Genomic DNA, 11,995 nt, shown 5'->3' with positions numbered 1-11,995 from the left:
CACTTTTAAAGTATCCCATACCCATTCTTCATTTTCCACAAAGTGCACGTCTCTGCTTATGACAATAATTCCCGTTTCTGGTTGAAAAACTTTGTAAGCTTTGGATATTGTGCTATAACCGATGAAGATGCCTTTACTGCCTTCTGGTCAAGCTTATCACGCTTAACTTGAGGAACATAGGTGAAGCACAAACAACCAAATACTTTAAGAAAGTTTAAAGAAGGTTTGTATCCATACCAAGCTTCAAATGGTGTCTGATTCTTTACTGCAGTTGTGGGAAGCCTGTTTTGAAGAAAAACTGATGTATTTGCCGCTTCAGCCCAGAACTTTTTTGGTAAGTTCTTCTCATGCAACATGCATCTGGTCATCTCCATTATGTATCTATTTCTTCTTTCACTAACTCCATTTTGCTGTGGAGTGTAGGGAGCGGTAAGTTGGTGTTTTATACCTGCTTCTTCGCAAAATGAATTAAATTCTTCAGATGTGTATTCTTTTCCATTATCAGACCTTAGAACTTGAATGTTGCAGCCACTTTCATTTTCCACCAGTTTCTTGAACTTCAAAAACACTCCAGCAACTTCTGACTTGAATTTTAAGAAAAAAATCCAGCAAAATCTTGTAAAATCATCGATGAAGACAATATAGTAAAGGCTACTGTTGAGAGACGGTGTTCTATGTGGTCCACATAAATCAGTATGAATTAACTGAAGCTTTTGTGTTGCTCTCCAAGCTGATTTTGGAAATGATTGTCTGTGTTGCTTTCCATATTGACATACTTGGCAGTGAGGAAGAGTATCTTCTAACATAGGTAAATCTCTCACTAATTTCTTTGATTGAAGCAGTAGTAATCCTTGATGGTGATAATGACCAAGCCTCTTGTGCCACATCTCTGTGACACTTTCTTTGACAGTAAATGCAGATTGCTTCTCCTCTAATGGATTAAGTGTGAAGCTCTTTCCCCTCATCTTGACCTTGAACATCTCTTGGCCAGAAGCATCTTTTATCAGGCAGTGTTTGTCTTCAAAGTGTACCTTGAAACCTTTCTCTAACAATTGACCAACACTTAACAAATTTTGGTCAATTTCTGGAACATAGAGAACATCAGAGATAAGATTTGTACCCGAACAACTTACAATTGCAATGGTGCCTTTTCCCTTTACAGCAATATTTTGTCCATTGCCAATTCTGACTTTTGAGGTCTTTGAACTCCTTAATTCCTTGAAAATTTCTTTGTCATATGTCATATGATTAGTGCAGTCACTATCAATTAACCAACTGTCACTTGAATCACTGCCTGAAAAGCAAGTAGCAACAAATAGTCGGTCCTCCTCATCCTCCTCCTCTTGATCAGCAACTTGAGCATTTGCTTCTTGCTCCTTAAATTCAGTTCTGCAAATTACAGCTTCATGACCAATTTGGTTACACTTGCTGCATTTTGCATTAGGTCGCCTCCAACATCTAAAAGGAGGATGACCCATTTTGTTACAGTGTTGGCATGGAGGATAATTACCCTTTGAACTTACGATCTTGTTCTTATTGTTGCTTGTTGTAGCATCATCACTTGCACTAAAATTCTTCTTGTTCTTTTTCTTCCACATTTTCTCTCTGTCTTGATACTTGACTGAAAGTGCTCCTTCAACAACTCCTTCTTGCCTCATGGCCCTTTGTTGCTCTTGTGCTTGCAGGGCATGAATGACTTCTGCCAAAGTGATCTTACAAAGATCCTTTGTGTTCTCCAAAGAGGCTAGAGATGCCTCATACCTTTCAGGCACCGTAACCAAGATTTTTTCTACAATTCTGGAATCAGCAAATCCAGTGCCGAGTAGTCTAACCTTGTTTGCAATAGAAAGTAATTTGTCAGAGTATTCTTTTATTGTCTCTGACTCCTTCATTTTCTGCAACTCAAATTCTCTCATCAGATTCAGCACTTGCATGCTTCGAATTCTCTCATCCCCTGCATATTCTTCCTTCAAATAGTCCCAGATTGCTTTTGGTGTTTTGAGGGTCATGATTCTAGTGAAAACTGTTTCTGAAACACCAGCAAAAAGACATGATTTTGCCTTTGCCTTCTTTGTTTTTTTCTCCTTGTGAAACTTCAACTGAGCCATAGTTGGATTATTTGGCAGCGGAGGAACTTCATAATCCTCTTCTATGGCTTCCCAAACGTCCAAAGCTTCTAGGTAAGCCTCCATTTTGACAGCCCAAATGTCATAGTTGTTCCCATCAAAGAGAGGAGGAGCAACTTTTGAAAAACCTGACTCATCATCCATTTCACAGGCCCCTCAAGAAGAGAGCTCTAGATACCAATTTGTTATGATTTTGTAAAGTTGCAGAGGAAAAGATTAAAGGTGGTTGCTAGAACAAGTGGAAGAAGAGTAAATTTCTTATTCAATTCAAACATACAAATAGAAAAGTATAGAATAGAAAATAACTGCCCACTAATATCATGTTCCTATAAGTTAGGCCACGATAGAATACTAGAATTAAACTGATTGCTGAAAACAAGGAGGAAATAAAACTGAACTAGAAATTAGGAGAACATATTTAAAATATTCAAAATAGAATTAAAATGAACTCAACAAACGTGGCAGCAGTTCTAAACACAATAGTTAACACTATTGAAACTACTCTGCTGATGTTTGATCTCGGAAGTGTAAGTTTTTTTTATTTTTTTTTAGATTTACTTGTTTGAGAAATTACCTTTTTTTTTATAAATAATTTTACATCAAACTTGAATGTTGGATTTACTTGTTCATAGAAAATTGTCTTTAGTTAGATCGGGAAAATCATGTGCTATTGTTCAAATCCACAGTCAATCCTATTTGGGATAGGAGCAGTTGACAATTGAATCCAAATCCAATTTGTTAATTATTTTCATATGCGTAAGAGTGTGAAAAGAAGGCCTGAAATCAAGTTGTTTATAATAGTGGGGTTGAGTTTCTCACCCTTTTCACTTAGAGTAGTTTAAATTCTGTTGCGCATAACCTAATAAATTTGTCAAAGCATGCTGGGTTTGGATATAGCCTAATTTCATTCGCGATGTGATGTGATGTATTTAGTTTTCTCAACAATCTAATATCATAGTTTGTATTATCTTGTGATTATGATACTTCATCGCTTTTGGATCCTGCAGTGCATGCCTTGGTGTTTGGAAAGCATGTTGTTGACTCTTGAAATGATATGTTCAATTTACTATCCAACAAAATATGATGAGTAGTGAGAGTCCCAGCAGTGAAGATGATCAGAAGAGGTTACAAGGATGAGAAATGTTCACAGAATTAAGGAATGAGTGGGTTGAAAGCAGGGCCGAACTTTAAATTAGTCAAACAATGATTGATTTGGGTTTAGATTTTGGTTTTACATTGGCCATCCATTTATTTTCAAACTATATAGACCATTTTATTTCATGCTTATGCCTTCGCTTATCTATAATTGTATTTTTTCATGTCTTTTATGACTGAAGTCTTTGGAAATACCTATTTTTCAAAGTCTTCCGTTGCTTAGACTAACAATTCAATCCAACCCTTATTCTCAGTTATATTAGTTTTTAAGTTTTTGAAATCAATAATCTATAATGTTGCAATGTGGTCTGTTGTAGTATAAACAACGGTACTAAACTTGAGGGATATTAACAACAGTGACAAATAAAAGTGAATACACTCAAACAAGACCCTTTTTTGAGATTTTTGTGAACTAGGGCGGACTTATAATATGGACTCAAATTAATAAGTAGTATATAAAAAAATTGAATTCTCAAAGTGTGAAATTCTCCATAAATTTAAGTCATTTTGAAAATTCTACAAATTATTATCCAAACAATGAAATTCACCTCAAAGTATTTGAATTCCCTCAAAACATTACATTCCCTCAAAACATTCCTCCATCCAAAGAATAGAGTTTGTACTCAAAAGTTTTTTTTTTTTATTGACAAAACAATTAAAATCTGTCATGAGAAAAGGGTAAATAGATACACAATATAAATAATTATAATGCTATACAAGTATTTAAGAATAATAAAAACACTACTTAAGAATAATCACTACACTGTCATGTGCTTCACAGACGGACCGTCAAACCAATTACAGGGAAAAGATAATGTTAGTATATTGGCCTGTCAGCACACCACCACTAAAATAAAACAAAAATGCACAAAATGACACCGTTAAAAAAAAAATGCCACCACTTTCGACACGTATTCCTGCGTTGTATTGTTACTTCTCTGGTTTGGCGGAGGATGTTGGATTGGTTGGGAAAAAATTTGCAACACCGCATAATTTATTTGTTTATTTGTTAAATTTTACGAAAAGGTTTTTTGTTAATTTGACATGCCGTGATTTGAGTCATTTGAGGTCGAGGCGTTAGTGGAGGCGATTAAGGTGATTTCATGGAGGTGGAGTTTGAGTTGTGCGAATCGCTCTACGTGGTTGTATTATAAGTGGCGTTGGGATCCCAAAGATTTTTTACAAAGAGGCTAAGTTTGTGTGCAGTGGTGCATAGTGGTGTGTTTTATGTGCTTGGAGTCCTGTTGTATTTGATGGCTGTTTTTGCTGGGTGCTGTACAACACGTTTGGTGTGCTGTTTTCTGCGCTAGTTCGGTCTGTTTTCTGGCTTGGGTGCTGTCTCAGTTGCTTCCCAGCTGTCCGGAACAAGGGTGCGGGTTAGTTTCTTTTCGGGGGACTGCTTGTTGTGCTTCGGCTGGGTGTTTCCTCTTATATAGGGAGACCATTTTTATTTTTCAGTCTAGGCAACTCGTGTAGGTCTTGTACAGGCTTGTCCAAAATAAATTTTGCAATTTCAAAAAATCCTTTTGTCCATAGAGGAACATAATAAGATGAGTATTTACAAGCCTTTACATTTTAGCATTATTTAAGCATTTCCTCTTACATATGCATATTTTCCGTAGGCTTCATAAAAAGCATTCATGCAACATTAAAGACACTCGCCAGTGACCAAATAAAATTAATAAGCACTAAAATAAAGTCAAAAAGAAACAATAGTTAGTCAATAAATTTCTAGAATCTACATCAAACAAAACTGCATTTCATAACAGGCACAATAAGAAATTGAATATTTCTCGTTGCATGGTAAGATATTAACACAAAGTTTCTTATTTTCTAAAGATATGTAGGCAACAGTAGAAAGATGTCAATTTTCAATAAAAATTTCGTCACAGTGAACCATATACGGAATACCAGCACCAAACATGCATTAGAAAAATGGAAAATTAAAAGTCATACATTGGGAAATCATCAAATTTTTATTTAACACGCTGTAAAATTAACAAGAGACCTCCACTTTCATAAAACAGAAAACCCTCTTGCATATAGGAAAACACGTAAATAGATGCTTGTAACCACTTATCAATTAGAAGTAATTTTGAAAACCATTACATTTATGATTTCAAAATACAATCTAGCACTCTTAGAAAACTAGCAAACAATGCATCCTTGACGTGATAAGAGTTCCATTTCTCTGTCGCTGAAACGATAACCATATGGAGATGTTAACTTTCTTAACGATGGCCTTGAAAATATCAATGAGGTAAGAACATCATCATCCACTTGAACACACCTTTTCAAATTGATCTCTCTTAGTTGAGTGCATTTTTCTAGCACATACTTCACTCCCTTCTGTGTGACAAGATAACAAAGTTCCAGTAAAAGTTGCAAAAGCCCACGACAACACTTTGAGATTACACACAGTGTTTTGTCATTAACATTTGTATATGACAAGTTCAACACTTCTAGTTTGGGAACTTCAAAGTTCATTCCATGCAGCTTCCAACCTCTTAAGCCGGTTAAGTTCAAATGCCTAAGCTCGGAACATGTCCTTAAAACTTGAAAAATACCTTCTTCAGATATTGGAAAGCAATAACTCAAATTAAACAATTGCAAATTCGGGAAAACTGAAGCAATCATTTTGAAGCTTTTATCTCTTAACCATTGACTCGAAATCAAATGGAGAGACTTTAATTGAGGGCTGACAAATAAGGAGTTAGAATTGTCTACACTATTTTGTGTGCATTTCATTCTAATGGAAGAGGCGAGGGAGGAGTCGTCACGGTAGTAGTGAGTGAGGCAGAGGGAGGTGAGGTTAGGGAATCTTTGGAAGAGTCGACTGAGGCAAAGGCTGGTTGGGTCACTGATAGATATTGAGAATTGAAGACGGTTGGTGATGGAGAGGAACTGCTTTGAGACGGCACATAAAGACTTTAAGGAGCTGTTGTTGCGATCATGGCCGTTGTTGAGGAATCTGAATACACATTCCCAACACTCATCAGGTAAATATAAATCTGATTTTGTTTCAGAAAGAGATGGTTGTTGTTGGTATTCAGACATGAGAGAGTTTCTTGTCCTCTTTCTTTTCATTTTGAATACGATTTGTTTAGGGTTTACAATTTGTCTGGTTAAGTTTAGGAAGAAAGAGTGACAAACTCTGTTTATCAATGAAGTACTGTGATAATTGGATAATGGGCTTTTTCTAATCAAAGAATTCTTCTACTCACAACCCAGTTATTTTTAGTTACACCCAAATTTACTAAAAATTTTACAATAATACTAAATCTGCCTTTTTATATAAATTTTCTTAAAACCTTAATTTCATTCATTGTCGCTCTAAAACTTCACCCTATTTCACCCACAAAAATCATGGATGTTCAATCAATCTCATAGAAGATTAAAGAGTGAATTAAAACATCTTTCATCCATACTCTATTGCATATAAGTAAGTGATTTTTTTTAATGATTTTAGATTTCTATTTTTTTTTGTACAACATTGATGTGTTATGCACTCTACAACAACGGTTACTTGATGGTGCAACACACATGTTAACGTTTATTAACATTGTTGGGGTTTAAGTTTATTAACATTGTTGGACTTTGAAATAGAATAGGCTTTTGTTTGAAGAAAATTTGCAGAGACCCCAAAGAGGCACATATGTGTATTATTGGTACTACAAGAAATTAAAACTTCAAGACCATACGCAAAAATTACTTACCCGGATGTGGTACATACTTGCCTTCAACTTCCCTATGCAGAAGGCTCAAAATTTGTAATGTAAACAAAATTAAAGTTCAACTAAATTTATAGTAAGATATGTTGATTAAGAACGAGTTTATTAAGTATAGTGTTGCAAGCTCAATAGATAGAGCATCTATTGACACTAATGAGTTTAGTGTGTAATCTCAATGAGTTTAGTGCATGAAAATTACGACTCCTTTGACGTAAGGAAGGGATTCAAAATCCACATAAAAGTATTTGGAGGAGCTAAAAGAATTTAAAGATGTAAATGCAACTTTGGTTTGGGGAAGATTGATGACGTGCATGTAAAAATTTTGAAGCCAGCTAAATGAAGCATTTGAAATAATTTCCAAATGGTGATTTCATTGCATATACACTAGCAATGTACATGGAATTCCTTACTTATGTTGGTTGTGTTACTTATGATGTGTACAAGAATTCCTTATACCCTGTTAATGGGAGATCATCAACAAATCAAAGTTTCAATCTAAACCTTTTCTTGAAAAAACCCAACAGGGTGAAAGTTTTAATTAATCTCACGTGTTGAAATCTAAGTTTAATCTAAACCAGGGGCGGTTCTAAGGCCCGGCGACCCGGGGCACTCGCCCGGGCTCCGGGCCAAATTTTTTGCAATTTCTTGTGTAAATCCCTATGAATTTCTTATATAAACCCCTATAAATTGGGCAATTTCTTTACATTTTTTATTATTTGCTTGCAATTTCTTATGTATGCCCTATAAATGTGTTGCAAATTTTTTTTTGCCCGGGCTTTACAATATTCCTGGCTCCGCCAGTGATCTAAACACATAGGCAAGCAAAGAGAAGACCTAAAAATATATCATGAGAAAGACATTTCTATCATTATCAACACTCAAACCGATCTCAGATAAATCATCTTAAAAAAATCAATATTTCCATTTCCGGCTGAATTCGAAAGACCTTTTGTTATAACTTTTTTAAGAAACAAAATCTTTTTATTACCTCTAGAAAAATCTCTATTTTCTTAAAAAAAAAAAATCACAATTTTTTATTTTATTTTTAAAATGCACTTAAAAAGGCATTCTATGCATTTCCTACAATTTAAGAAAAAAAACAGCATCTACTTTAGAATCTCATGGTGGCTGTCTACCAACTCATAGTTGGTCGTGTTTTATGTTATGTTACCTTCTTTTAATATAGTTAATTGTGCTTTTCCCATGAGTAGTTATGTTCCAATGATTAGGTCTTACATGAACTTGTATATCAAGTTGTTTGAACTATGTGATTGTATAAAATTTATTTAATTTAATTATAATTCTACTTTTTATCCAGGAACACTTGAGCTTAATGCTTTGTGTATCTTGATAAAATATATATGAACTTAAATCCCAATTGATTTCTAGTCATAGTTGTTGAATTTGACCTAGTAAATCTATTCAATCTAACAAATCACATCTGAGATATTGGGTTGTTATGTTGTGACTTATATATTAAATTTCAAGCAAAACGTTTGACGGTTATGGACTCACCTAAGAGATTAGGGATAGTAACCCTAAAAGAGAACTTTGAGTCTAAAGATTGATCATAGTTATTTTTCTAATTTTTTGTAACACTAAAAGAATAATTATAGAGAATAGGTGTAATTTACCAAAGAACGAAAAAAACAAAGAATTCAAAAGACTTTGATCATATTGTATCAATATTTCCATTTCCGGATTCAAATACTAGTTCATAACACACACATAAACACAAAGAGGGCTAGGAGTTAAGAAGAGTACACAATAAGTCATAAATTTCAATTCAGTCTATAGTAGTACATATTATGAAAAACCTCCTATATATAACATACAATAATAATATGAACAAGACTATGTCAATTGAGAGACACCAATGATCAGAATAAATCTGCAACAACAAGTGATTATTTAGTCTAACATACAATAATATATAGTACAAATTTCAATTCAGTTCATAGGATAGATTATATAAAACTAGAGTTTGACCTATCCATATTATGAACAAGATTGCACCAACTTAAATCAGTAGCATCTTTAAACATCCCTCCTACACCATGCAATGAGCAATGAAAATAATAGCTAAAATGAGAGAACCCAATAATCACAAAGTTAGCTATAACATATTAGCGATTTTTTTATATGAAATCCATGTATTATATTATTTTATAATGCAGAGATAAAAGAAGTAAATTAGTAAACATTACATCCTTGGCGCAATAAGAGTTCCATCTCCTTGTCGCTGAAACGATAACGATCTGGAGTTGTTACATTTTTCAATGATGGCCTTGACAATATCAATGAGGCAAGAACATCACTTTTCACATTACAACAATATATCAAATCGATCTCTTGTAGTTGTGCACAGTTCTCTACCACATGCTTAACTCCCTTCTCTGTGACATGCATCATCACAATCGTTCAGTGATAGTTGCAAAATTCCACGACAAGTCTTCGAGATTACAAAGAGTGCGTCGTCGTTAACTCTTGTGCTTGACAATTCCAACACCTTGAGTTTAGGAACTTCAAAGTTTATCGTCATTTTCAAATCAGAACAGCCTTCTAAGTTCAAATGTGTCATCTTACAACATCTCCTTAAAACATGACTAATACCTTCTTCAGATATGTCATCGCAATCATTCAAAGCAAGATCCTCCAAGTTGGGGAAACAATCCGCCATGAGGATCAGGTCAGTGTAATCGATTGCATCAATGTAAGAACATGTTAGAGAGGTTAAAGTTGTAATTTTTTGGGAGAAATATCGCAAGCCTTTAGCGGGAATCGTGGGTTGGTCAGATAAATCAAGGGATGTGATTTTCAATGGAAAAAGAGAGATTTTACAGAGAAGTGCATTGAGGTTACCATTGTAGGATGAGAGGTCAAGGATGGTGATATTGGTGAACCTATGGAAGAGACGATGGAGGAGAGGGAGTGTGTGATGATCTTCTACAGAGAGATAGAATCGGAGACGGTTGGTAATGGACAAGAATTTTTTGGAAACGAGGGAGACATATTTGTAGGGGTCTTCCCCATCGGTGTTGTATCCGAGCAATCTTAAGACATGTTCCCAACAATCTTCAGGTAAATAAAATTTTGCAGCCATTGATTTACTTCTACTTATAATGGAAGAAATCGATTGTTGTTGTTGTGAAGAATCAAAAGAGTTTGTCCTCTTCCTTTTCATAATGAGGACTTCTTAGGGTGTTCCTATTGGAATTGAAGTGAATCGTATTTCTATGAGATTGAAGTCTGCCACTGCTAAATATTTCTTCTACCAGCGATGGTCTAAAATTGAAGTGAATCTTATTTATATATATTTCAAGTTAAAGTTTTGGATTACATTGGAAAGTTGCAATGGTTAAAAGAGACCTATTAGAGAAAAGGTGTAATGCAATATAACCATTTATGAACAAAATCTTTCAAAGGGTTGTTTCCCTTCATCAAATGACATAAGTTTCTCTATAAAAGAGTCGGAAATATAGACAGAAATCCATTGGAGTATTTTAATTGTGTTTTGCACATAGCCAAATTAAAAACAAACAGAATATGAACAATGACAGAAACATGGCTAATTTATGACGTATAAACATGGCTAAGTTTAATCTTTTAGTGACTGACGAATAATTATGATTGAAACAATTTTGAAGTGGCACATTAAAGTATTTTTCAAGATCAAACTTGTGACTCATTGACCTTTTTGAATAATAAATTATTTAAAAGTAAATATGTGTGGTGGACATTTGTCTTATGTGTTTTTGGTGAAACATTTCGGTCCCGTATTCAAATTCCATGGTGAGACCAATTTTTAATTTGATAACAAATTTATTAGAATTAAAAAAAAAAATTGTAAAACTATAATTTATGACGTGTTTGACGGAATTTGAACAAAGGATTGCATAAAACACAAGTGATGAATGTTGTGATCACCGTACAATGGCAGCCTTTGGTGCAGTATAAACATTTTATAAAGATAATGTTCAATGATCACTGCTAAAACATTTTGAAAATTAATGTATATGGATTTTGATGTGCATGCTTTAGTGATATTATTGTTTTGTGTAGCGTTATTAAATTTAAAATTGATGATCACATCTTATATTCTGCATGATGATATGAATGTATTGTTAATTTATTTTTTATTTTGGTATAGAAAAATATTTTTGGCATGTTTTGAGTTACTGTAAGTTGGTAAATGTTCATGGAGAAATTAAGAGTAATAGAAAATATTAATGATTTTTATTTCAAAAAATATATATTAATGATTTTGGTTCATTGTTTATTTTCTATTGTATTTTTTTTGTTAACAAAAATAAAATGATATTCATTCATTCAAATCGAGAGATTACGTCATTCAACACCGCTAAAAACATAAAGGATGAATCTGCGAACAAGCTCACAACATCCAAGTTAATAGCATATAACGGCATAATGTCTACAAAAATATATGATAAAATTAAAGTGTCCAGAATATCCATGACCTCCGGTTCTGCAACGTTGACGCCCAAATTTTTGATTGAATAATTGATCTTTCAACATGAATCAAATAAACACCGCACGAAGACAGGAAATCAAACAACGCCACACAAGACGACAGACAACAAACCACCACACTTAGATGATGAAATCACAAAGAAAAAAAATCTAGATCTATGTGAAAATCACTTATTTAGATTGAAATAGAGAGAGAAAAGATAAAGAGGGGTGATTTCAGGTCAAGAATTGACCCAATACCACCCCTCAATGAAGAAACTGTAAGAGAAAACCTAGAAAGAGAAAACTAGGACCGGCTTGTTGGAGAGGGTGAGATTAGAAATTCTATTATATTTATTTAGATTAATCATAGAACATTTATAGACATGAAATATGAATTTAACAGATAAATTTTAAATACATGTTTTATTTATATGATAACCAAGATCAAAATGTTTGTGATATATTTAAATTTTTGTGGAGTATGTGACTTGCATGTGTAAACCCATCTTA

General features: G+C 33.8%; 1 protein-coding gene across 1 annotated transcript; it reads right to left on the bottom strand.

Annotated features, from left to right (window-relative positions):
* Nucleotides 1-9,395: 9,395 nt before the first annotated feature.
* On the bottom strand, nt 9,396-10,115 carry LOC25491266 (F-box/LRR-repeat protein 20). Its single transcript, XM_013599148.1, has one exon. The coding sequence runs from the start codon at nt 10,113-10,115 to the stop codon at nt 9,396-9,398; it is 720 nt and encodes a 239-aa protein (XP_013454602.1).
* Between the last annotated feature and the right edge of the window lie 1,880 nt (nt 10,116-11,995).

The sequence above is a fragment of the Medicago truncatula genome, chromosome 4 (assembly GCF_003473485.1).
Source record: "Medicago truncatula cultivar Jemalong A17 chromosome 4, MtrunA17r5.0-ANR, whole genome shotgun sequence".
NCBI classification, from domain to species: domain Eukaryota; kingdom Viridiplantae; phylum Streptophyta; class Magnoliopsida; order Fabales; family Fabaceae; genus Medicago; species Medicago truncatula.
This window is presented reverse-complemented; position numbering and strand designations above follow the sequence as displayed.